This window comes from Notechis scutatus, chromosome 3, assembly GCF_049901735.1.
Source record: "Notechis scutatus isolate UNSWTSFEM ecotype Mainland chromosome 3, rNotScu1.2, whole genome shotgun sequence".
In the NCBI taxonomy this organism is placed as follows: domain Eukaryota; kingdom Metazoa; phylum Chordata; class Lepidosauria; order Squamata; family Elapidae; genus Notechis; species Notechis scutatus.
Genome location: NC_142011.1, coordinates 965792 through 992071, shown reverse-complemented (window position 1 = coordinate 992071; position 26280 = coordinate 965792). Strand labels below are relative to the sequence as shown.

The 26280-nt window shown below is 41.4% G+C and overlaps 1 protein-coding gene across 1 annotated transcript in view; it reads left to right on the top strand.

The window, feature by feature from the left end:
* The first annotated feature begins 6558 nt into the window (after positions 1–6558).
* Positions 6559–26280, top strand: part of LOC113427911 (waprin-Phi1-like) — a 42590-nt gene continuing 22868 nt past the window's right edge. The window contains exon 1 of the mRNA XM_087959103.1: positions 6559–6787. Within this exon, the coding sequence (XP_087815229.1) occupies positions 6619–6787 (169 nt within the window). The 5' untranslated portion in view covers positions 6559–6618. The remainder of the gene's footprint in view (positions 6788–26280) is intronic.

Genomic DNA, 26280 nt, shown 5'->3' with positions numbered 1-26280 from the left:
GCCAATGGACTTTTCTCCTGGAGGTAATTTAACATTTTCATAAACTTCCATTTGTTTCAATGAATTTAATTCTTTCTCCATTGCTCTATGCCAATTTTCTTGTTCCTTTGCTGGATACATTCTAAGTTCTTCAACAGTAGTTGGAACTTTACTAACTTGGCAAACTACACTTGCTTGGTACCTGTCAGGTGGTCTGGTTTCACGTGATGATCGTCTAGGTATTACAGGGCTTACAGGTGGACTTTCATGTACTACCTGTTCCTGGTTATCTATTTCTTCCTGTTCACCTATTTCTTCCTGTTCTGGTCCTATGTGCTCTTCCTGTACTTCCTCTTTAATTGTACTCTTCTTATTACTGATATGTGATTTTGGTCTTTTGTAGGTTTCTATGATTACTTCCTTACTTGAATCTTGTTCCAGTTTTTCCCATCCTACATGTTCAAGGAATTGTGCACTAGCACTACAGTAAACTCTAGGTGTACCTTTTCCCCAGAATCTGTATGATTTGTGATTAGATTCATAACCTACAAAGAATAACTTTTTAGCCCTATGCTGCCCCTTATGTCTCAGTTGTGTAGGAATATGCACCCATGCTGGTGCCCCAAATGTGTGCATGTAGTTTAGGTCAGGTTTTCTACCATGCCACCGTGTGAATGGTAATTCACCTGTTGTTGAGTTAACAACATTATTCAATATATGATTACCACACATTATTGCTTCTCCCCACAAAGTTTCAGGTAATCCTGAATCCGACAACATAGTATGAGCCATTGCCTGTATTGTTTGGCCTCGTCTTTCTATAAAGGAATTATGTTGTGGCCTATATGGTGCAGACTTTTTATGTTCAACACCTGCCATCTTCAGTCTATTTTGGAATTTATTATTTATAAATTCCGTACCATTATCAGTTACAAGAGTTACTAGTTTCCTTTTAGTTTTTCTTTCTGCAAACTTCAACCAATTAAAGAAATTCTGATATGTTTCCGTTTTACTCTTCATTAAATAACAGAAACCATATCTAGAATAATGATCCATTATACTTAATATATAACGAGCACCTCCCACACTTGGTTTTTTAGGACCTATAATATCAGCAAATACGACCTCTAGAGGTTCCTTTTAAATCCATTAATTCTATTTGCTGGTATTACCTTACTTTTTTCTTGACTGCAAGCATTGCAGTGCAAATACTTACTGCAAGGCTTTAGTTTTATACCTTCAGACAGTTCAACCGTTTGTTTGAGCATTTTAAAATATATATGCCCTAAACGTCTGTGTAACAAATGTATGCATTCATCATGAGGTTTAACGTTATTATACACTGTGTTAACTACCTCTGACTGATTATCATTTAACACATACAATTCACCTTTTAAAGTTGCAGTCACTTTTTTACCTTCCTTTTCTATTATGCAGTTTTCTCCCCTAAAGGTAACTACATAACCTAGTTTAACCAAAACTCTAACTGAAAGCAAATGAAACTTAAGTTGTGGTACATATAACATTTTTACATTTTCTTTTATGCAAGAACAATGTGCAATACCTTCAGCTTTTGCTTTCATTTTCCAGCCATTAGCTAACGATATCTGCTGTGAACTCGTGGACATCTTAACAAATCTTTTCTTATCTTTCGTTATGCAGTGCGATGCTCCACTATCTACAACCCATAAATTATTATTCACAGTTTCATTGCTATACATGGCTAACTCTAAGCATTTTTCATCCTTTTGATGCCTTTTAGCATTCTGGCTGGCATTTTGGCTTTTTGCTTTCTTGCAGAATCTGGCCAAATGTCCTTTTCCTCCACAATTAAAACATTTTCTAATTGTATAGGCTGTCATAGATTCTTTATCTTCTTGTGGTTCCCTTCTGAGTTGATCCCTTTCAAGCCTTCTCCTGGCTTCTTCAATTAATCTGCCAGTAATGTCAGTTAATGTGAGGTTATCTTTTGGCAGTACTTCCAGTGAAATTACATAGTCGTCATAGCTCTCACCTAACAAAGACAAAATTATATAAACCTGATGGAGTTCTGTGAAGATAAGTTATTTTTCATGCAGTTCCTGAAAAATTCTCTTCATAGTGTTTAAATGAGTCAACATGTCTCCATTCTTTTGAAGATGTGTTCTGAACAGTTTCCGTGTAATTTTCCATGTGCTCCTACACTGTCTCGAACATAAATCCTCTTTAAATTCTCCCAACATTTCACAGCTGTTTCTTCTCGACGAATATGGACAAGCTGCTGGTCACAGAGTGTCAGTCCTATTATACATAGAGCTTGCTCATTTTTCAGTTTATATTCTTGTATTTTCTGGGCATCATCCTCATCTTCCAGATCCCAAGCATCTACTTCTGGTGGGTTTTGAATTATACTCCACAAACCTTCTCTGCATAGAAGTAGGCTGCATTTCATAGACCATGAAACATAGTTTGTTCCATCCAGTTTGGATATTTTGTAAATTGACTTCTGCTCCAACTGCTCCAACTACAGACCGGTCAGGTTACTGTCACACACTATGAAGATCTTGAACGCGTTCTCGATAAGCGCATTCGGGACATCGTCGACATCAGCGCCAACCAGGCCGGATTCATCAAGAACTGCGGCACCACCGATGCCATCTTCGGTGTGCGGATGCTGATGGAGGCTCACAGAGAGAAGAAAATCCGCCCACACCGCCTTCTTGGACTTGGAAAAGGCCTTGACCGAGTCCCGCACGATCTCATCTGGTACGCACTGCGAGATCACGGCGGCCCGAGCTACTCGTACAATGGGTCCAACTCCTATACAGATGTCACAAAAGCCATGTAAAAGCGGCAGCTGGGATATCAGAGGAGTTCAATATCACCGTCGGGCGTACACCAGGGCTCTGCTCTCTCACCACTGCTGTTAATTCTGGTGATGGACACAATTACACCCGACCTGCACACGCCCGCCCCATGGACACTGCTCTACGCCGATGATGTGTTCCTGGCCAACCTGCGCAAGGCTGAACTCGAGCACCTAGTCCAACAGTGGCACGACCGCCTCGAGCAGTTCGGGCTCCGGTTGAACCTAAAGAAGTCCGAATACCTGACCACTGACAACGAAACGACAGGCTCCATCCACGTGAACGGGCAGGAGCTACCGCGCGCCTCCACCTTCAAGTACCTGGGAACTACTCTTGGGGAAGAAGGCCTACTACAAACTGAGGTGGCAGCCAGGATCAACGCAGCGTGGGGCAAATGGAAGTCCGTCACGGGTGTCCTCTGTGACAAGAAGATGCCGATGCGCCTGAAGGCGAAAATCTATAACTCTGTGGTGCGCCCGTGGCCATATATGGCGCAGAGTGCTGGCCGACGACCAAAGAAGTCGAAAGCAGACTCCAGACAATGGAGATGCGAATGCTCCGATGGTCGGTAGGCCTCACCCTACTCGATCGCGTCAGGAATGAAGAAGTGCGCAGAGCGGTTCAACATCGTGCCCATCCCCACGGTCATGAGGCAGTCCCGGCTACGATGGTTCGGCCATGTGAGTCGCGCCAAGGAAGAATCCATCATCAAATCTGCGATGAAGGTGATTGCCGGAGGAGCGAGACCGCGTGGTAGACCTAAGCAACGCTGGATGGACACGATCAAGGCCGATCTAGAGATTGCGAAGGCAGACCCGACATACGTGGCAGACAGAGAGGCGTGGAAGCAGTACTCAAGGACATTAGCGGACCTCGCCAGAGCACGAGACAAAGCGCTGAAGAAAAAGAAGAAGAAGACTTGTGCCATCTTTTTCCAGTTTTTCCAATTGTCCAGTTTGGACAAACTTTGTAAATTGACTTGTGCCATCTTATTCTGGATATTAAACTATAATTAATAAAACACAGCTGTCTGTTTACAGTATTGTGTAACTACACAAACTCTCACTTTATATAAGCCTGTTATATCCTGGTTAGTCTGACTGTGCAGCCTGGGCCCATAACCAGTATTAGGGATATATACCCTAGCAGAATCTGCACAGCAGTCAGGCAGGCAGGCAAATATGTGAGATAAACGTTTTTGTAGCTTACACTCAGTAAAACGGATACACTGTGCTAGTTAAATAGTTTATTCCAGTAAGATTTATAGCATAGTCAAACAGTCCATATATCATACACTAGTTCAGTCCGTCTGGGGATTATTCAGTTGCAAAGTCCAGTGTCGAAAAAGAGGTCATTAAACTTACAAATATCAGTCCAGTAATATATCTCCTCACAGTAGAGATATGAAGAAGTCAAACCTCTTTTCTTCTTTCAGCAACAGCAGAGAACACGCAGTTATCACACCATCAATCCATCACCGTCAGCAAGCAATCCAGTAAGCTAGCAATCAATCAAGTTCTCTTGCTCCCTCTTATGGCGATTTACAGCCGCACCCAAAATTACATGCTTTGCAGTTTAAAGTGACACACACTTAAACTCACTATCATAGTTTATATATATTATTTTACCCAAACTACGTTAGGTAACCATGTTATTCCTAACAATATTAAGAGATAATATTTGTAAAAAATTCCAATACATAATGCTTCATATAATAACTGTGTCCAGAATTGCCTTTGCCCAGAACTGGAAACAAGACAATACTCCTGATATAATGATAATAAAAAAAGGTTTTAGAATGTGCAGAGATGGATAGGTTATCAGTGGAATTAAAGGGTTGAGAAGAAATGGAGATTTGGAATTTATGGTACAATTGGTTGGAAGGTGGATGCAAAGCGGATAGATGAAGGGTATGTAGAATTAGAATTCTTTATTGGCCAAGTGGACAGACAAGGAATTTGTCTTGGTGCAAATGCTCTCAGTGTACATAAAAGAAAAGATACATTCGTCAAGAGTCAAGAATCATCAGGTTCAACGCTTAATGATAGTCAGAGGGTACAATAAGCAATCAAATCATACTAGGAAACACGTAGAAGCTATAGTAAGTTGAGATGTATATTGTTTGTAAGCCTGTAAATATTTGGTTTATGGTTGAATGTAAAAACAAATATGTAATATATAGTAGCAATCTGCATAATTAGATAATATGTCAATGTGAGTGAATATCGATATTGAAATGCTGTAATGTGGAAATGTGTCTTTATAATGAAAATATGATTAACAAAGTTATTTTTAATTGAAAAAAAGTGAAAGTTTTCCCCCCAATCCCAAACAATCAGTCCCATGGCCCAATCACTGCAGTGCCCACTTGTCTGGTGACATCACTACTCCTTCCTCCAGCCAGATCTGAGAAAGTCCTTGGTTCCCAAGAAAAAGTATTTTGTTTTGACTATACAATCCCAGCTACGTCTAATCCCCCCTCCCTATCTCTCAACTCTAGTGTGGCAGCACTGACGGTCCAAGATGGCTTCGGACAGGACAGCTTCAGGGTGGACAGTCACCACACAGCAGGAGTGTGATTCAACTGGTGTAACAACTGGTTTGGTGAGCGCTACTGAGGGTTTGCTACTGACCTTCTGCAATCCTGCAATCTCCCTATGTGTTAAGCAGCTGACGCTTGAAATCCACAATCCGCTATGCCGCGCAAAGCAGCTAAGCTTGAAAACCAGGAAATAAAGCTCAGAATAGTTCTGGGGCAGGCAGGTGGGCCCAGCAGTTGATTGTCGGAGCGAACCAGTTCGCTCACAGATGATCATCAGAGCTACCAGTTTGGCTGAACTGGGCCAAACCAGTAGAATACCACCACTGGCCTGGAGGCTAAACCATACGATGAATAGTGGAGGGAACCAGGTATGTGATGGTGGTGAATATCTGTAGCTCGGGTGGATCTGTAGGTGCCACGTGAAACAGCTGAGATTGAAAACCAGGAAATGAAGCTCAGAATAGAGCTGGCCAGACGGGCCTTGGGCAGGGGGGTTGGACTAGAAAACCTCCAAGGTCCCTTCCAACCCTAGGACTCCATAATACACAAGTGTTGGGGTACTTGGGCATCTCAAGGCAAGATCTTTCCAAGAGGCAAGTTAGACATGGCTGCACCTCAGGTCTCTCAATTCAACCTGGATGCCAAGTGCCAGAATAAGAGGGGAGTTCGAAGGGGCCTCTGGAGGTCTTCTAGTCCAATTCTGAGAGTTGAAGTCCTCCAGGCTTAAAGTTGCCAAGGTTGGAGACCCCTGTCCTAGTCCAAACCCTGCTCATCTTTCAGACAAATGGTCCTCCAATCTCTTCTTAAAAGAAGAACAGAGAGGATTTTAGCCAGGAAAGCTCTCCAGGCTGGGCTCAGCCAGGGGAGATAATGTGAAGGTCACAAGTCCTCCCGGGGAACCATGCAGCCCCTGTTCTGGTCAGGAGTTCAGTTGGGGCAGGGAGGCTCCCGTGCTGCCCCAGGGATTCTCTGTAGACCGAGGAAGCAGGATGCGCCTCCTCGGTTCCTGCAACAAGCAGCCTGCCAGTGCCAGAACTTTATTGACACAAACTCTGCAAACCCATGGGGGGGGGGTTTAAGGAGGTGAGGGATGCAGATCACGCTTTGCTGCAGAAGGAGGTTGCGTGTCTGGAGCCTAAATGCCTCAGGCAAGGCTGCCAGCCCCACGCATGAAATGATTTGCTCCCGGGAGGGGGGGCCAAGCATGAGTCATTAGCAAAGCACATCTTGGCTTCGCCCCTCCCTCCCCTAATGCTCTCCCCCCATCTCCCCCACCCGCCAAAAGGAGCCCTTTATATGCCTGCCCTGCTAGCCTGGAAGGAGGTTTATTTCTTGAGCAGCACCATGCAGGCCAGATTCCTCCTCCTGTTCACAGTGATCCTGCTGGGGATGATGGGGCCTGTGATCTCCACTGAAAATGGTGAGCGCAGATTGCCAGAGGGATTGCGAGAGGCCTGGGTGGGGGGTGGGGGGGACAGGGATCTTGGACAAAACTGCAAAGAAGTCCTTTGCTAACGCAGGAGAATCTTTTCTCAGCTCAGGGTTGAACTGGTGGGACCCTCAGCGCTCTCTCAGCTTGGTTGTTTTCTTGCAGACGTTTCATGACCCAACTAGCAAACATCATTAGGGTTGGAAGGAGAGGGGGTTTGTGGAGAGGAGGAGGAGGGTTGCTTTTCTTTTTCCTTTTTTTTTTTTTTTTAAAAAAAACAAGTTTTATTTCAGTTTTCCACATTTTAAAAACGTCTCTTTTTAGTGAACAGCATGATTACAGATTTCCACATTAACGTACAAATATGAGCATAGTTGCATATTCAATTTTTATATTCAACTTCTTAACTTAACAATGCTTTTATACATTTTCTATTTTATTTTATTATTTCAAATGCTTGCCTCTTATTTAATTCACCAATGGTTTTCATATCTTCATTGTTATTGTACTTTAATACTTTTAAATGTCACATATGCATATTTCATTGCATTATTCTTATTACCGTGTTTCTCATAAAATAAGGCCAGGTCTTATTTGGTTTTTTTGGTTGTTTTTTTTAAAGATTTTATTGGTTTTTAAAAACAAACATAAACAAACAAAACATAAAAACATCAAGCCATCTTCCATATGTATACATACAGTGTGCTGGTTGGTTTACAAATTGTTTTGTGCTTCCATTTCGTAGTCTTCAATTACAATTACATATAATCTCATATTGTCAATCAAAAACTAAATACCTTAGTATCATTATTAATCAGTCATTTGACTATACTTTTATTCATTCATGTTTTACAAGATAACCATAATTTACTTAATTTATTGTATAACAATTCATATTATCATCCCAAATCTATCCTAAAATCATTTTGTAGTTATAATAAAAAAGAAGTATCATCTTTTATATTTATTATTTTCTAAAAATCTACATATTTCATTACTGTACTTTGTTATCTAACCATTTATAAAAAAGATCCCAAATTTTATAAAATTGTTTATCCTCTTGTTCTCTAATTTCAAATGTCAATCTACTCATTTCAGCACACTCCAATATTTTCTTAATAATTTCCTCCTGTGATGGTATCTTCTCATTTTTCCAGTTTTTAGCAAATACAATCCTAGCCGCTGTTAATACATTTACAATCAGGTATTTCAAGTCTTTACTATAAATTTCAGGTAAAATTCCCAATAAAAGTATCTCTGGTTTCAAGTCTATGTGTTTTTTCATCATTTTCTCCAACCACATGTGGATTTTAGTCCAGTATTTTTTGGCATCCGCACAAGTCCACCACATATGGTAAAATGAGCCAGGTGTCTGATGACATTTCCAGCATTTTTCGGATTTATTCTTGAACATTCTTGCTATTCTTGTCGGGGGGAAATGCCACCTGTAAAACATCTTATACAAATTTTTGTTATATGCTATTGACATTGTCATTTTATAATTTTGAGACCACAATTTTTGCCATTTCTCTAAATCAATCCCATATCCGAAATTCTTCCCCCAAGCAATCATTGTTTCTTTAACTTGTTCTTCTTCTAATTGAATTTCTAATAAATATCCATACAGTTTTTAAATCACCTTTTCATCAGTACCTGTCAAAATCTTATCTAAATCAGTCAATTTATCATAGAAAATGTTAGGAATAACATTGGTTACCTAACTTAATTTGGGTAAAATAATATATATAAACTATGTTAGTGAGTTTAAGTGTGTGTATCACTTTAACTGTAAAACATGTATTTTGGGTGCGGTTGTAAAATCACCATAAGAGGGAGCAAGAGAGCTCACTGTTTGCTGGCTTTTACTGGATTGCTGACAATGATGGATTGATGGTGATAACTACGTGTTTTCCCTGCTATTGCTGAGAGAAGAAAAGAAGGTTTGATTTTCTTCATATCTCTAACTGCAAAAGAGATATATTACTGGACTGATTACTTGTAAGTTTACTGACCTCTTTTCGACACTGGACTTTGCAACTGATTAATACCCGGATGGACTGAACTAGTGTATGATATATGGACTGTTTGACTATGCTATAATTATGACTGGAATAAAAACTATTTAACTGGCACAGTGTATCTGTTTTACTGAGTGTAAGCTACAACAACGTTTATCTCACATATCTGCCTGCCTGCCTGACTACCGTTGCACATTCTGCTAGGGTGTATATCCCTAACACTGGTTATGGGCCCAGGTGCACAGTCAGACTAACCAGGATATAACAGGCTTATTTAAAGTGAGTTATTGTAGTTACACAATACTGTAAACAGACAGCTGTGTTTTATTAATTATAGTTTAATATCCAGAAAAAGATGGCACAAGTCAATTTACAAAGTTTGTCTCTAATATCCAAACTGGATGGAACAAACTATGTTTCATGGTCTATGAAATGCAGCCTACTTCTACGCAGAGAAGGTTTGTGGAGTATAATTCAAGACCCACCAGAGGTAGATGCATGGGATCCGGAAGATGAGGATGATGCCCAGAAAATACAAGAATATAAACTGAAGAATGAGCAAGCTCTCTGTATAATAGGACTGACACTCTCTGACCAGCAGCTTGTCCATATTCGTGGAGAAGAAACAGCTGCGAAATGTTGGGAGAATTTAAAGAAGATTTATGTTCAAGACAGTGTAGGAGCACATATAAATCTTACAAGGAAACTGTTCAGAACACATCTTCAAAAGAATGGAGACATGCTAAATCATATAAACACAATGAAGAGAATTTTTCAGGAACTGCATGAAAAAGAACTTATCTTCACAGAACTGCATCAGGTTTATATAATTTTGTCTTCGTTAGATGAGAGTTATGATGACTATGTAACTTCACTTGAAGTATTGCCAAAAGATAACCTCACATTAACTGACATTACTGGCAGATTAATTGAAGAAGCCAGGAGAAGGCTTGAAAGGGATCAACTCAGAAGGGAACAACAACCACAAGAAGATAAAGAATCTACGACAGCCTATACAATTAGAAAATGTTTTAATTGTGGAGGAAAAGGACATTTGGCTAGATTCTGCAAGAAAGGAAAACGCAACAATGCCAGCCAGAATGCTAAAAGGCATCAAAAGAATGAAAAATGCTTAGAGTTAGCCATGTATAGCAACGAAACTGTGAATAATAATTTATGGGTTGTAGATAGTGGAGCATCGCACTGCATAACGAAAGATAAGAAAAGATTTGTTAAGATGTCCATGAGTTCACAGCAGATATCGTTAGCTAATGGATGGAAAATTAAAGCAAAAGGTGATGGTATTGCACATTGTTCTTGCATAAAAGAAAATGTAAGACTGTTATATGTACCACAACTTAAGTTTAATTTGCTTTTGGTTAGAGTTTTGGTTAAACTAGGTTATGTAGTTACCTTTAAGGGAGAAAACTGCATAATAGAAAAAGAAGGTAAAAAAGTGACTGCAACTTTAAAAGGTGAATTGTATGTGTTAAATGATAATTCATTAGAGGTAGCTAACACAGTTTATAATAATGTTAAACCTCATGATGAATGCATACATTTGTTACACAGACGTTTAGGGCATATAAATTTTAAAATGCTTAAACAAACGGTTGAACTGTCTGAAGGTATAAAACTAAAGCCTTGCAGTAAGTATTTGCACTGCAATGCTTGCAGTCAAGAAAAAAGCAAGGTAATACCAGCAAATAGAATAAATGGATTTAAGACAAAGGAACCTCTAGAGGTCGTATTTGCTGATATTATAGGTCCTAAAAAACCAAGTGTGGGAGGTGCTCGTTATATACTAAGTATAATGGATCATTATTCTAGATATAGATAAATTAGGTTATGTAATTACTTTTAAGGATAATAATTGCATAATTGAAAAAGATAACAAAAGGGTAACTGCAGCTTTAAATGGAACATTATATGTCTTAGATAATAGTAAGAAAGGGGAGGCACAAACTGTATTTAATAATATAAAACCTCATGATGAATGTATCCATTTATTGCATAGGCGTTTGGGGCATGTAAATTTTAAAATGCTAAAACGTACAGTTGAGTTATCTGAAGGAATAAGGTTAAAACCTTGTGATAAATATTTTGCGTTGTAATGTTTGCTGTGAAGATAAGAGCAAGGTATTGCCTGCAAATAGGCTAAATGGTTTCAAAACAAAAGAACCTTTAGAAGTGGTATTTGCAGACATCATAGGTCCAAAGAAACCCAGTATGGGGGTGCTAGATATATACTGAGCATTATGGACCATTATTCTAGATATGGGTTTTGCTATTTAATGAAAAGCAAAACTGAAACATATCAACATTTTTCAATTGGTTTAGGTTTGCTGAAAGAAAGTCTAAACGACAACTGATAACCCTGGTGACAGATAATGGTACGGAATTTATTAATAACAAATTCCAGAACAGACTTAAGATAGCTGGAATAGAGCATAAGAAGTCTGCTCCATACAGGCCAGAACATAACGCTTTTATTGAAAGAAGAGGCCAAACACTACAGGCAATGGTTAGAACAATGTTAAATGATTCTGGGTTACCTGATTCTTTGTGGGGGAGGCTACAATGTGTGCTAATAACATATTGAACAACGTTGTTAATACAACAACAGGTGAAATACCATTTACCAGGTGGCATGGCAGGAAACCTGACCTAAGTTACCTGCACACATTTGGTGCACCAGCATGGGTGCATATTCCTGCACAACTCAGAAAAAAAGGGCAACATAGAGCTAAACGATTTTTCTTCGTTGGTTATCAGGCAAACCATAGGGCATATAGATTTTGGGAGAAAGGCACATCTAAAGTGTTATGTAGTGCTAGTGCCCAATTTCTAGAACATGAAGGATGGGAGAAATTAGAACAGGATGCCAATAAAGATGTAATTATTGAATCCTATAGAAATCCCATTAGTTATCCCTGTAACTTTAAAAATAAAGTAAAGAGAAAATACAGGATGAAATAGTGCCCATAAAGGAAGAAACAGATTCAATAGCTGAACAGGATGAGGAAGATGAACAGGTAGTAGTTCAACAAAGTCCTCCTGTAAGCCCTGTAATTCCCAGAAGAACTACACGTGTATCTAGACCGCCTGATAGGTACCAGGCTAACACAGTGTGCCAGATTAATCAAGTTCCTAATTCTGTTGAAGAAATTAAAAAGTATCCTACTAAGGAAAAAGAAAGATGGTATGCAGCAATGAATAAGGAACTGAATTCATTAAGAGATATGAAGGTGTATGAAAATGCCAAATTACCTGTAGGTAAGAAATCCATTGGCTGCAAATGGATTTTTAAGGTAAAAACAGATAAAAATGGTAATTTAATCCATAAGGCAAGGTTAGTAGCCCAAGGTTTTAGGCAGAATGCTAATGACTACGATGAGGTGTTTTCACCTAGTCTTAAGGCAGCAACCTTGAGGGCAGCTTTAGTGTGGGCAGCTAGTAAAAACTATATAGTTAACCATCTAGATGTGGAAACTGCTTACTTGCACGCCCATTAAAACATACTATTTATATGAAAAACCTGTTGGTATTAAAAGTGAAAATAAGGATAATAATGATTGTTGGTTGTTAAAGAAAAGCCTCTATGGTCTAAAACAATCAGGCTATGAATGGAACCAGTATATTGTAAAGGAACTAGACAATATAGGATTTAAAGCTGGTTTAGCCGATCCATGTCTGTTTAAGAGGGAGACAAATGGGAAAGTATCATTATTATTACTATTCACAGATGACATTGCATTGATAACTGAAACTAATGATGAAGCAAATAAAATAATAGCATCATTAGGAAAGAGAATAAAGATCAAGCAATTAGGGAGATAAAGAAGTATCTCGGTTTGAATATAAAGAAAACACGGAAAGATTTTAAGATATCTCAGGAAGATAAGATAAGCAAATTGCTAAAAGATTACAAGATGGAGCTTTGTAAGCCAGCTAAGACTCCAATGAGTCAGGAGTTTAGCAACACTGATGAACAAAGCCCGGAGGTTGATAAGGTGATTTATCAATCTTTAATTGGTAGTTTGAGTTATATTAGTAATTGGTCTAGACCAGATATTTCGTACTGCGTGAATCAGTTGGCTAGATTCAATTCTGCACCATGTGAAAGACACTGGATTGCAGCTAAGAGGATATTAAGATATCTTAAAAAGACAATGAATTATTCATTGTATTTAGAACCAAAGGGTGATTTAATCCTGAGTGCTTATGCAGATGCTAGCTTTGCATCAGAAAGAGACACTAGAAAGTCGACTTCAGGAACAGCCATAATGCTGGGTAAGACATTAATAGGCTGGAAGTCAATAAGACAACAGCATATAAGTTTGTCTACTATGGAGGCAGAATTCTCCTGTTTATCACTGTTATGTACAGAATTAATAATGTATAAACAAATGTTAATTGATATAGGTATAACTGTAGATTATCCTATAATTATACATGAAGATAATCAGGCAGCAATTCAAATGGCCACAAATATTGGAGTAAAAACAAGGAGCAAGCATACAGATCTAAGATACCTAAACGTGAGACAATCTGTAAGAAGTAAGATGATTCAGCTAGAGTACTGTATGTCGGAGGACAATTTAGCTGATAATTTTACTAAAGCCCAAGGTGCCAGTAAGCACCAGGAGAGTTGTGAAAATTATGGGGTTAGATTGTAAGGTATTATATATTTTTTCACCCAAAAGGGGAGTATGTTAGGTATAACATTGATACCAAATATGGTTTGGGTGAATAAATATATAAAACTTAGATATCATGGTTTAAGTGCTTATCACTTTAAGCACAATGCAGCAGGCAATTAGCCGATTAAGGGTGCGGTTAGAAGTTACAATATAAGGAAGCATTAGAAGCTGGAAAACTAACTGTGTCTTACTGCGACTAACTGTGTCTTACTGCGACTAACTGTGTCTTACTGCGACTAATTGTGAGTGCCTGAGATGTTCCTGTCTGCTACTGTTTGCTGATTTACTGCGTAATTCTACTGTTCTACTGTTTGAACGTCTTGCTGAATATCCAGCGTTTGTTCCTCTGGAGAGAGGCACCGGAGGAGGAGAAGATATCTTTATCGGCTGATAAAGATATTGCAAGGACTCTTAACTTGGACTATAATAGTGAGTCTTACTGGATGGAAATACTGTGAATGACTTAATGGACTGAATGACAATGCTTTAAACTCTAAATGGATTAAAAACTATTTAAACTACAAACAGTGTTTGTGTTCAGTGTGTGTATACTCTGGGGCCCTTCCTGGCTTGACTACTGCTGCAATACTCTGCTAGGGGTTAATCCCCAAACACTAACAGTTTCTGTTATTTAATGAAGAGTAAAACGGAAACATATCAAAATTTCTTTAATTGGTTGAAGTTTGCAGAAAGAAAAACTGAAAGGAAACTAGTAACTCTTGTAACTGATAATGGTACGGAATTTATAAATAATAAATTCCAAAATAGACTGAAGATGGCAGGTGTTAAACATAAAAACTCTGCACCATATAGGCCACAACATAATTCCTTTATAGAAAGACGAGGCCAAACAATACAAGCAATGGCTCGTACTATGTTGTCGGATTCAGGATTACCTGAAACTTTGTGGGGAGAAGCAATAATGTGTGGTAATCATATATTGAATAATGTTGTTAACTCAACAACAGGTGAATTACCATTCACACGGTGGCGTGGTAGAAAACCTGACCTAAGCTACATGCACACATTTGGAGCACCAGCATGGGTGCATATTCCTACACAATTGAGACACAAGGGGCAGCATAGGGCTAAAAAGTTATTCTTTGTAGGTTATGAATCTAATCACAAATCATACAGATTCTGGGAAAAAGGTACACCTAGAGTTTACTGTAGTGCTAGTGCACAATTCCTAGAACATGTAGGATGGGAAAAACTGGAACAAGATTCAAGTAAGGAAGTAATCATAGAAACCTACAAAAGACCAAAATGGAAACAAGACAATAAGACAGATAACAAGACAGTAATAAGAAGAGTACAATTAAAGAGGAAGTACAGGAAGAGCACATAGGACCAGAACAGGAAGAAATAGATGAACAGGAAGAAATAGATAACCAGGAACAGGTAGAACATGAAAGTCCACCTGTAAGCCCTGTAATACCTAGATGGTCAACACGTGAAACCAGACCACCTGACAGGTACCAAGCAAGTGTAGTTTGCCAAGTTAGTAAAGTTCCAACTACTGTTGAAGAACTTAAAATGTATCCAGAAAAGGAACAGAAAAATTGGCAAAGATCAATGGAGAAAGAATTAAATTCATTAAAACAGATGGATGTTTATGAAAATGTAAAATTACCTCTAGGTGAAAAGTCCATTGGCTGTAAATGGATATTTAAATTGAAAACAGGTAAAAATGGGACTGTTACCCATAAGGCTAGGTTGGTAGCTCAAGGATTTAATCAAACTGCATGTGATTATGATGAAGTATTTGCACCGAGTCTAAAAGCAACAACCTTGAGAGCAGCTTTAGTGTGGGCAGCTAAGAAGAATTATATTATAAATCACTTAGATGTTGAAACTGCCTATCTGCATGCACCATTGCAGCACACTATATATTTAAAGAAACCTATAGGAATCAAGGATGATAAAAATAATAATGACTGTTGGAAGCTTTAAAAGAGTCTCTATGGATTAAAACAATCTAATATATTGTTAAGGAGTTAAACAATATAGGATTTAAAGCAGGTTTAGCTGATCCATGTGTATTTAAAAGAGAGAAAAATGGAATAGTGTCATTATTATTGTTGTTTACAGATGATATTGCTTTAATTACAAAAACTAATAATGAAGCTACTGAAATAATATCATTATTAGGTAAAAGGATAAAATTAAAGCAATTAGGAGAGATAAAACAGTATCTCGGATTGAAAATAAACAAAACCAAAAGTGGCTATAAGATATCTCAAGAAGATAAGATATATCAATTACTAAAAACATACAAAATGGAACTTTGTAAGCCGGCTAAAACTCCAATGAGTCAGGAATTTGGCCACATTGATGCTCAAAGTCCAAAATTCGATAAGACTATTTATCAATCATTAATTGGAAGTTTATCGTATATTAGTAATTGGTCAAGGCCTGATATTGCCTATGGCGTTAATCAATTGGCAAGATTCAACGCTGAACCCACTGAACAACACTGGCAAGCAATAAAACGAATATTAAGATATCTTAAAAGAACAATGCACTATGCATTGTATTTGGAGCCAAAAGATGATCTGATTTTAAGTGCATATGCTGATGCAAGTTTTGCAACAGACATAAACACTAGGAAATCAACTTCAGGTACGGCTATACTGTTAGGAAAAGCACTGATTGGTTGGAGGTCAATTAGACAGCAACACATAAGTATGTCCACAATGGAAGCAGAATTTTCATGTCTATCTTTATTATGTACTGATTTAATTCTGTATAAACAGTTGTTATTAGATATGGGAATGACTGTTAATGATTCTATTGTAATTTATGAGGACAATCAAGCAGCCATACGGTTGGCTACAAATATTGCTGTAAAAACAAGATCTAAGCATACAGATCTTAGATATCTGAATGTAAGACAATCTGTAAAAAATGGTTTAATAAGATTGGAATATTGCATGACTGAAGAAAATATTGCTGATCAGTTTACAAAAGCCCAAGGTGCAGTAAAACACAAAGAAAGTTGTGACAACTATGGTTTAAAGATGTAAATAGATATATATATATATTATTATATTACCCAAAAGGGGAGAATGTTAGGAATAACATAGGTTACCTAACTTAGTTTGGGTAAAATAATATATATAGACTATGATTGTGTGTGTCACTTTAAATGCAAAGCAAATGTAATTTTGGGTGCGGCTGTAAATCGCCATAAGAGGGAGCAAGAGAATCTTGCTAGTTTACTGATTGCTGGTTTACTGGATTCCTTGCTGACGATGATGGATTGTTAACTGCGTGTTCTACTGCTGTTGCTGAAGGAAGAAAAGAGTTTTGACTTCTTCATATCTCTACTGCGAAGAGATATATTAATGGACTGAACTTAGTGTATGATATATGGACTGTTTGACTATGCATATAAATCTTACTGGAATAAACTATTTAACTAGCACTGTGTATCTGTTTTACTGAGTGTAAACTACAACAACGTTTATCTCATATATTTGCCTGCCTGCCTGACTGCCGTTGCACATTCTGCTAGGGTGTATATCCCTAACAAGGGCACACTGCACTTTATTTAATTATCCAAGCCTCTTATTATAGCTCTCTTCTCCAAAGACTTATCACCTTTTTTCCCCCTACATTTCAACACCAGACTCCAGTTGTTAATAGAAACCCAGAAGAGCACCTGCAATAATACTCTCTCATGCTCTTCCCTCTATTTTATCAAATAGCAATGTCCTTGAAAAAGAGTCTCAGTTCTTTCTTTCTCAGCTTTGTTTGGTCAGAGGGAAAAAAAATATTTTCAAGCCTCTAGTTGGCAGTGTTACAAAGTTTCTTCGCTCTCACTTTCCCCCTCCTTTCCGAGCAGGATATAGTGAAAGTTGATAGGAAGAAAAAAAAAGATATTTTTTTTAAAAAGTGAATTAACTAAAGGGAGGCTCTAGCCTAAAATATTACAAAGTCAAAAAGGAGAAGAAGAAAAAAATAGATATGAACAAAAAAGCCAGTCCAGTTTCAAAATACAAGATCGTGTATAAAAAATCCAGCAATGAGAAAAAAACAAAACAAAACATTACTTTGACACTCCTGTTTAAAATCGCCGCTTAATCACTTCTGTCAAAACTTTTACAGATTCTTTCTTTCCCTTAGGGTGTCCTTTCAAATCTTAGAGTAAAAAAAAGTTCTCACCAAACCGGCACACTTTCTCTTTCTGCTCTCTTCCGTTTCGGAGCTGTCCCAACTTCAGCAGCTTTAATGGCTGCCTCTTTGCCGCTGGCAAGAAGAGCTTCTCCTGGATCTACCAGGGACTTTGCGGTATCCCTGGGATCAGCAGGATGCACTCTTCACTTTCACCATCTCTTCAGGATGGTTTAGGTCCAGTTGGATTGTCCAGGAGCAAAGATATTGGCAGCGATCTCTGACCTCCAAGATCACATGCCGTATCGTCACGACGCAAGCTCCGCCCTCCAGGCCAGGTCTTATTTGTTTTTGAGCCCTGAAAAAAAGGCTAGGACATCTTTTCAGGGGTGACTTAATATCCTCCCCCACACGCACCCCCACCTAGAGCGCCCCATGCGCACTCACCTCTCCATGAGGCTGCTTCTATCGGCCGAAGGAAGCTCCCCAAAGGCAGAGTCATCAGCTGCTTCTATCGGCCGGTAGAAGAGGCCTCAGGGTGAGTGCCCACGCGCACTCCCCTCACCACGAAGCCTTTTCTATTGGCCAATGGAAGCTCCCCAAAGGCAGAGTCACCAGCCGCTTCTGTTGGCTGGTAGAAGCAGCCTTGGGACGAGGGGAGTGTCCGATAGAAGTGGCTGGTGACTCTGCCTTCGGGAAGCTTCCATTGGCTTCCTCCTGTCAGGAGCACCCCGCTGGCAGCCATGCCTCACCCCGAAGCAGCTGGTGACTCTGCCTTTGGGGAGCTTCCATTAGCCGATAGAAATGGCCTCGTGGTCAGGGCAGTGCACGTGGGCACTCACCTCTAGGCCGCTTCTACCGGTCGATAGAAGTGGCTGGTGACTCTGCCTTTGGGGAGCTTCCATCGGCTGATAGAAATGGCCTCGTGGTGAGGGAGTTTTAATGGGGTGCTCCTGTCAGGAGCACCCCGCGGGCAGCCATGGCTCACCCCGAAGCAGCTGGTGACTCTGCCTTTGGGGAGCTTTCATCAGCCGATAGAAATGGCCTTGTGGCGAGGGGAGTGTGTGTGGGCACTCACCCTGAGGCCACTTCTACTGGCCGATAGAAGCGGCTGATGACTCTGCCTTTGGGGAGCTTCTATTGGCCGATATTCTATCAGTAGTAGATCAGGCTATTCTAGCCTAGGCTACCTACAGGGCGCTCCTAAAGGCAAGTTTTCTCCCCCCCTTCCCCCCATTTCTCTTTACCTCGTGTACTTCCAAGGAATGATGTGAGAAATGGCAGGGAAATGCATGGATTAAATAGGCCTAAATTTTGGGGGCAGGACTTAATTTCACCTCATGCCTAGAAATCATGCTGGGCCTTCCTATTAGTGGAGGCCGTATTGTTGGAGAATCACGGTACATCCTTTCATAAATTCTAATTTAATACAATCATTCTAAAGAATAGTTTCCCCCCTAAATTACCATTTCAAGTGTACCACCTCTAAGGTTTACATATTCATTAATTATCTCCCCTTTTAAATCCCATTAAACATTTAAACTTTTATTACCTGAAAAATTGAAATTAATAATCCCTTTAAAACTACATAGCATATATAAATCAGATTCTGCATGGTTTTCCCCTTCTTAATTTCATAAGACTTATTTAGAATTTCAAAAAAAAGTCATATTAATCTATTCATTTAATCCTGAACCCTGATGTTAATTCCATTTCAGCTCTCCTCCTATATCGTTTCAATTATTTCAATATATTTAATATACATATTCCGTTAATTATTCCATTCATCTTTATACATTTAATCAAAGGAGCCTACATTCCAATACTAGAAAATATCTACTCCATTACAACCCTTCTCATATTTCATTTCGATTATTTCAATATATTTAGTAAACATATTCCATCAATTATTCCATTCATCTCTATAGATATGAGGAAAGAGCTTGCATTCCAATACCAAAGAGTATCAGTTCTATTTTCCATCTTAATAATCTATATATCCATATTTCCTACAATATTCATAACTTTAAGTATATTTATGATACCCCCATCACCTTGCAGAATCCCCTTTTTGAATATTAATCAGCCATTTTCTCTGTGTCTTCTAAATAGACAATTTTTTTTTTATTTTTTTACAATTCCCATATTTCTTTGTTTCCAGATCCTGTTTCTTATCCCTTCTTTTCCCTTTCATTTTCCCCTTTATTCTTCCACTCCAGTTTTTATCCCCCTCCCTATTTATAGCTTCCTTCCACCCTTCAATTTTCTGCTGTTTCTTTTTATCTTTTTTAATTTGCAAATATTCCCCTTTTTATTTAACTTCTTACATCTCATATTTTTATTTCCCACTCTTTTCCTCCTTCTTTTCAGAATTTTTTTGTTTCTGATGATAGTTAAAAATGGCCTCTTCTGTAGTCAGCTCCACCTCCTCTTCCGTCTTTTGTCTTTGTTGTTCATATTCTGAAATCGCATTTTCCAAAAATTTTAAAGCAAAACCCAATGATTCACCTCATTCTTGTAAGGTTTCTTTCATATTTCTAAGTTCCATTTTTAATTCCAGAAGAGATATCGTCAGTTTACACACATTTCTGTCTAATAGTTTAATCCAAGTAGTGTCTATGAGGTTAGTTTCCAACAATCAGCTTTTATTTTATTCCTCTCAAATTTTTAGTTCACAGCTACCGTGTTTCTCCAACAATTCTCCCCCCACAATAGGAAGGGCCAACATATTTTCTAGGCGTAATGTGAAATTAAGCCCCTCACCCAAAATTTAGGCCTATTTAAACTGTGCATTCCCCACCATTTCTCACATCGCTTGAACTATATGAGGTGAAGATAAATGGGGGGGAAGGGCGGGGGGGGAAACTTGCCTTTAGGATCCCCCCACAGATAGCCTCAGTGGGCAGATTCACCTCTATCAGCCAATAGAAGCAACCCACAGGCAGAATCGCCTCACCACGAGGCCGCTTCTATTGGCCGATAGAAGCGCCTCAAGGGCAGAGTCACCAGCCGCTTCTATCAGCCGATAGAAGCGCCCTCATGGAGCGCCCTGTGGGCAGCCATGCCTCACCACAAGGCCGCTTCTATTGGCCGATAGAAGTGCCTCGAGGGCAGAGTCACCAGCCACTTCTATCGGCCGACAGAAGCAGCCTCATGGCAAGGCATGGCTACGCATCGGGTTCCCAACTGCAAACTCAACCACGCACATATACCATTGTCAGAGTAAATATCCCCCATTCCTAGATATTCCAGGACATTCAAAACCTTGAGAAGAAGGTAAGAGAAAGGTGGGCTGTTTAGTTCTCAGTTTTACGGACAGCAATCTCCACGTTCCCCCTCAAAGCACACTTTCCCCTTCAAAGACGCTAGTGGATGGCAAGGGGCACAAAGATCCCCCCCCCGATCTCCCTTTGAAACCAGTTGAAGCAATTGAGTAAACTGCGAGTTCCCTTAGTTGGCAGCCTAAGTGGAGGCGCCCAGAACTGCCCATTGCAGGTGATAGGTGGAATCAGCTTCTTTAGTGACCCTCCTGCGACCCATTCTGTCCAAGTGGTTGCAGTGGGAAACCGGGGGTGGGGGGAAATAGGGCTATCTGAGGGGACGAAGAAGAGCAGCTGGCTTGGGAAGCAGAAATGCAGCGGGAATCTTGAGATCGTCTGATATTTACTCTGACAACGGTATATGTACGCGATTGAGTTTGCAGTTGGGAACCTGATGTGTAGCCAATAGAAGCGGCTGGCGACTCTGCCCTCGGGATGCTTCTATCGGCTGACAGAAGCAGCCTCGTGGCGAGGTGGGTGCGTGTGGGGCACTCTAGGTGGGGGTGCGCATGGGGGGAGGAAATTAAGTCACCCCCCGAAAGACAGCCTAGCCGTTTTTTCGGGGCTCAAAAAAAAAAAAAAAAAGACCCAGCCTTATTTTGTGAGAAACACGGTAGTCCAATACCAAGTCCATGCCAAAATCAACAGTTAATCCCAGGGCAGAATCTTCATGCTTCTTTCTTTATTTCAATGTTTCAATTTTCCAAAGTTCTTGTTTTATTGTATCAATATTCCTTAGAGCTTTTAAGAAAGAGTCTTTTAAAAAAAACAAATTAAACTTAACCACTAGGTGGCACTCTTTATTATAACAAATCTTCACCTCCCTTTTTTTAAAAATTCATTTATTCAGAGCTTTTTTAAACCACAATCTTCCAAGAAAAAAATCAAATCCAATTGATATTAAGTTTTCCCTTTGACAGTCTCAAATTCAGCCTTATTAGTGCCTCTGTAACATCAGAGTATATTTATCCAAATTAGTTAAATGGTTTCTTCTTCCAGCTTCTACCTTTCTCGGTTCAAAGCCCCACTGCTGTCAAAAACAATTCACACCTCTTTTCTCCTTTCTCTTCCCCGCTTAAAATCCTTTCTTAAAGATTAGTCCTGGGGTACCTTCCATTTAATTATAGCATCCGGTTTCTGCTGCTGTCCGCTTCTTTCTCTTTCCTGCACAATCTTATTCCACTTAACTCTTCCCCTTCAGGGTGGCCATTTTAGACCACTGCTCCAGACGTCTTCGGGAGGGAGCATTTGCCACGCCAGGGAAGGGATTTGCAACTCCCCTCTACCCGGCTGATGGTCTCCCCTTCCTCCGCCGCCCCTACAAGGCAGCTCCTGCCCCAGATCTAGCCGATCAGGGCTCTCCAACGAAGAAGCACGGACCAAAGCCACGGACGATCGCAGTCAGCAGTCTGTCTTTGGGGAAGTCCAAATCGAAAGCCCAAGGGCTGCTTTTCTTGCAGACATTTCATGACCCAACTCGATAACATCATAAGTGATGTCTGATGATGATGATGATGATGATGTTACTTAGTTTGGGTAAGGAAACGTCTACAAGAAAATAACCAAGCTCTAACCCCTTTAGTAGCCCCTGGATCTGGGGCAGCCTGCTGCAAGCGATGAATGAAGGCCAGGGGGCTCCCCGCCATGCCTGGGCATGCTTGTTCTAGCACAGTCAACACCCTCCCCCATCCCATTCTGTCTCTGGATTTTGGGAGTCCCCAGAACATCTGGAGGACACCGGATGGAGGAAGGTGATGGAGAGTCAGAGTCACTGAAGTGCACGGCAGATGTCCCACCTCCCTCTGGGTGCAGGTGAGGCAGGGAGATTCCCAGTCTGGCATGAATGACCTGGTCTGGGGAAGGGGAAGGGGTTTCCTGTGCTTGACCCACAGCCAGAGGGCTCTGCAGAACATGATCAGAGAACAAGATGGTGCTAAGGAGGAGATCGAAGCTCCAGCTGTTTCTCGGGTGCCACTCTGACCACACCTTCATGACCATCACCTTGCAGAACTCTTTGCCCAGAGCGTCTGCTATCAGAGCTGGGGAATGGCCTGAAGAACAGAGTGGGGGAAAGAGTTACAGTGGGTGGTCAAAAGCCGAGGAGACCTGCGCTGCCCCATGGTCCCACTTGGTCAGGGGCACCTTCTCGTGGGCATAGGCTTCCATCATTCAGACGAGGAGCATCTGCCCCTGAGACCTTGGCGGTCTGGGTTCTTCTTGGCTGCTTGTTGGTGAGGCTTCTGGGTGTCCTCTTCTTCCTCTCCATCTCGGTCCCATTCCTGCTCCTCTGAGGGAATTGTTGCACCCAAGGGCAGATTGGAAGCCACCTGAGGACTGTAAAGTTGAGGGTGGGGCAGCAATGGCTGCAGAGTGATCTTTCTCTGTGTGGTCCCTTCCAGACCACCTTGGACCAAACCCTCATCCTTTCCATCCCTGGTGGCCAACAGCCACAGTGAGAACTTGAGTCCCACAGAGGATCTGAAGCTGCTGGCTTCATGGCAAGTGTGCACACAATTCTCATGTAGGATCTGGAGCAGTCTTTGTACCCATCACCTGCTCTCCTGATCCCTTCAACCAGCAGTCTCAGGGACTGGATCCTGATGATCTACCACCGCAGCCAGTCAAACCTCTGGGATCAACCTTCCACTGTTGCTCAGTCAGAAGTAAGGTAGCTGGGGAATCCTTCAACTTCCAGGATTCATCCGATCACTGGCAGATTGGCCAGAGGGAGGAGTGGCAGGGTGTGGAATGGCTTGGTGCTATGGCCACGGAGCTGTCCCGAGAGGAGTTGGGATCTTCTGGACTAGATGAGGCTCCGCTGGGCTGAGGTCCACCTCGGCCACTGTCAGAAGCCCTCCTGCAGAAAGGAGTTAGTGAGCCAAGACAATGAAAATGGATTTTTTCTCTGTACTAAATGTTGATCATATGAATATTCTTGTTGGGCATCTCATCCCTTCCACGTTGTCCTACTACAAATTAGGATTCAGACTCAGTATTTTCAAACTTCTGGGGGGCAACCAAGGCTGGAAGAACTTGAGCTGGTGGGTGCCAGGGGGATTTAAGCCCACTCCAAACAGGGAAGGAGCTGGGCACCCTGGGTTCTGGAACTCTAGAGAGTGGGTTCCTGCAGTATCTAGTCCAAAGGGAGTTATTGCTGGGGCCTCCCTGAGTTTCTCCTGTAGCTGGTTTGGGTCTACAGTTCTCTTGGGTGGCCAGCAGGAAGGAGAGCTGTGGTTCTTGCTTGCTTTGAAAGCCAAGGTGCACCATGAGTCTGTTCCCCTCCTTTTGTCCTCAGTGACCCCTCACCTCCCCAGCTGGCTCAGGAATGTGGTGGGACAGGAGCAGGAGGAGGGAGTGAAAGGGGGGGGAAACGGTCACCAGGTTCTTGTGAACATTAACTGTTGCCAGGTCAACAAACATTGAATCACTCCCTGGCAGGCCCAGGCTTCTTCCTGGTTTGATCACTCCAGGGTCTGAGCCCAGGACCGCCTCCAGACCCTCCCCAACCTCACAGGAAGAGTCAGTAGTCACTTAGAATCCTAGGGCTGGAAGGAACCTTGGAGGTCTTCTACTCCAACCCCTTGCCCAAGGTAGAGAGACCTTATACCATCCTACTCAGATGGTTCTCCAAGCTACTTCTGAAAACCTCCAGCGATGGAGCAACCATGACTTCTGGAGGCAAATTCTTCCACTGATTGTCCTCACTGTCAGGAAATTTCTCCCTATTTCTAGGTGTTCCTCTCCTTGATTCGTCTCCATCCATTGTTTCTTCTCATGCCTTCAGGTGTTTTCGGAGACTAGCTTGACTCCCTTTTCATTGGGGCAGCTCCTCAAATGTTGGAAAGCTGCTGTTGGGTCACCCCCTAGTTCTGTTCATTGGGTTAGACATACCTCATTCCAAGGTGGGTTTCTGAATGTTTCATTACCAGCACAGGTAACAGTGGAATTTAGGGGAAAATATCCCCCAATCCGAGCCCCCATTGCTCCAGCATGCTTAATCCATTCCCTCCCATCTGGCTACTGTGGGGTCCTTGGTGCTCTCAGAGTTTGATGGTTTTGACTCTCACCAGACATGACCTCCCCCTCACAAGACCCTCACCTGATGTGACCTCACCTTACACGAGTTACTGACCACACAAGGCCCTTATAAACAGGAGAACACCAACACTGACCTCCCCTAAACTCCACTGAAGATGTTACCTAGCTTGGAAACAAAACATTTGGAAACCCACCCCCACGAGCTCGGAGAACGAAACTCCGTCCTCATCTTCCACCTGAGCTACAGATATTCACCACCATCACACACCTGGTTCCTTCCACCGTTCATCATACAGTTTAGCCTCCAGGCCAGTGGTGTATTCTACCTGTTTGGCCCAGTTCGGCCAAACCGGTAGCTCCAATTATCATCTGTGAGCCAACCAGTTTGCTCTGACAATCAGCTGCTGGGCCCTCCCACCTGCCCCAGCTATATACTGACCTTTATTTCCTGCTTTTCGACCTCAGCTGCTTCGCGCGGCACAGCCGATTGCCGGGCGTCAGCTGTTGAAGTCACAGGGAAAAGTGTAGGATTGCAGGAGAAGGTTAGTAGCAAACCCTCTGCGCGTGCATGATGCACGCATTTGGTGGGTGGGTGTGCACGCAAAGTGCATGCGCAAAGCACGCCCACAGAAGAAGTGGTAAAAATTTTTGAAACCCACCAGTGTTCCAGGCCCCTGGTCATCTCTGCTGCTCTTCTCTGCACTCGTTTTTGACCAATGGCTGAGTTTGTGATGTCTCCATTGCATGGGCTTCTTCAGTGTGGCATCTGTAGCTGTTTTGGGGGCTTTGCCACTGCTTCTCACTGCTTCGCGCTTGCAGAGAGGCAAGTAAATTTATTACGGCTGGAGTTTTCCTTCTCTCCTGCGACCTTAGTTCCCTTTTTTAGCTCTTGTTGAAGGATTTCCAGGTGGGCTGAAGCTGCCAGTCTGTGCCAGCAAAGCCAAGGATCCTGGGTACCTAATGCCTGGCACCCTTCCCAAGGGAGGATGATTGTGGCACAGGAGCTGCAGTAGCAAACATATGGATGGGGGAGTCAGCCCCGCTGAATTCAGTGGGGTTTATGCTTGGGAGACTGGAAGGAAACCTTGGGCAGCTTGCTCTCCATTGAACGCTGGGGTCCAAACCTCTCCAGGCTCCCTCCTGGTCACCATTCATTCTCTGCCCCCTCCTCTTTTTTTCCATATGTTAAATGCTTTGTTACTGTCGTTTACAAAACACCCACTGAATCTTTTCCCCAAAGATCCCTTTAATTTGATTTGGATGGGCAGTGGATGGATGGATGGATGGAT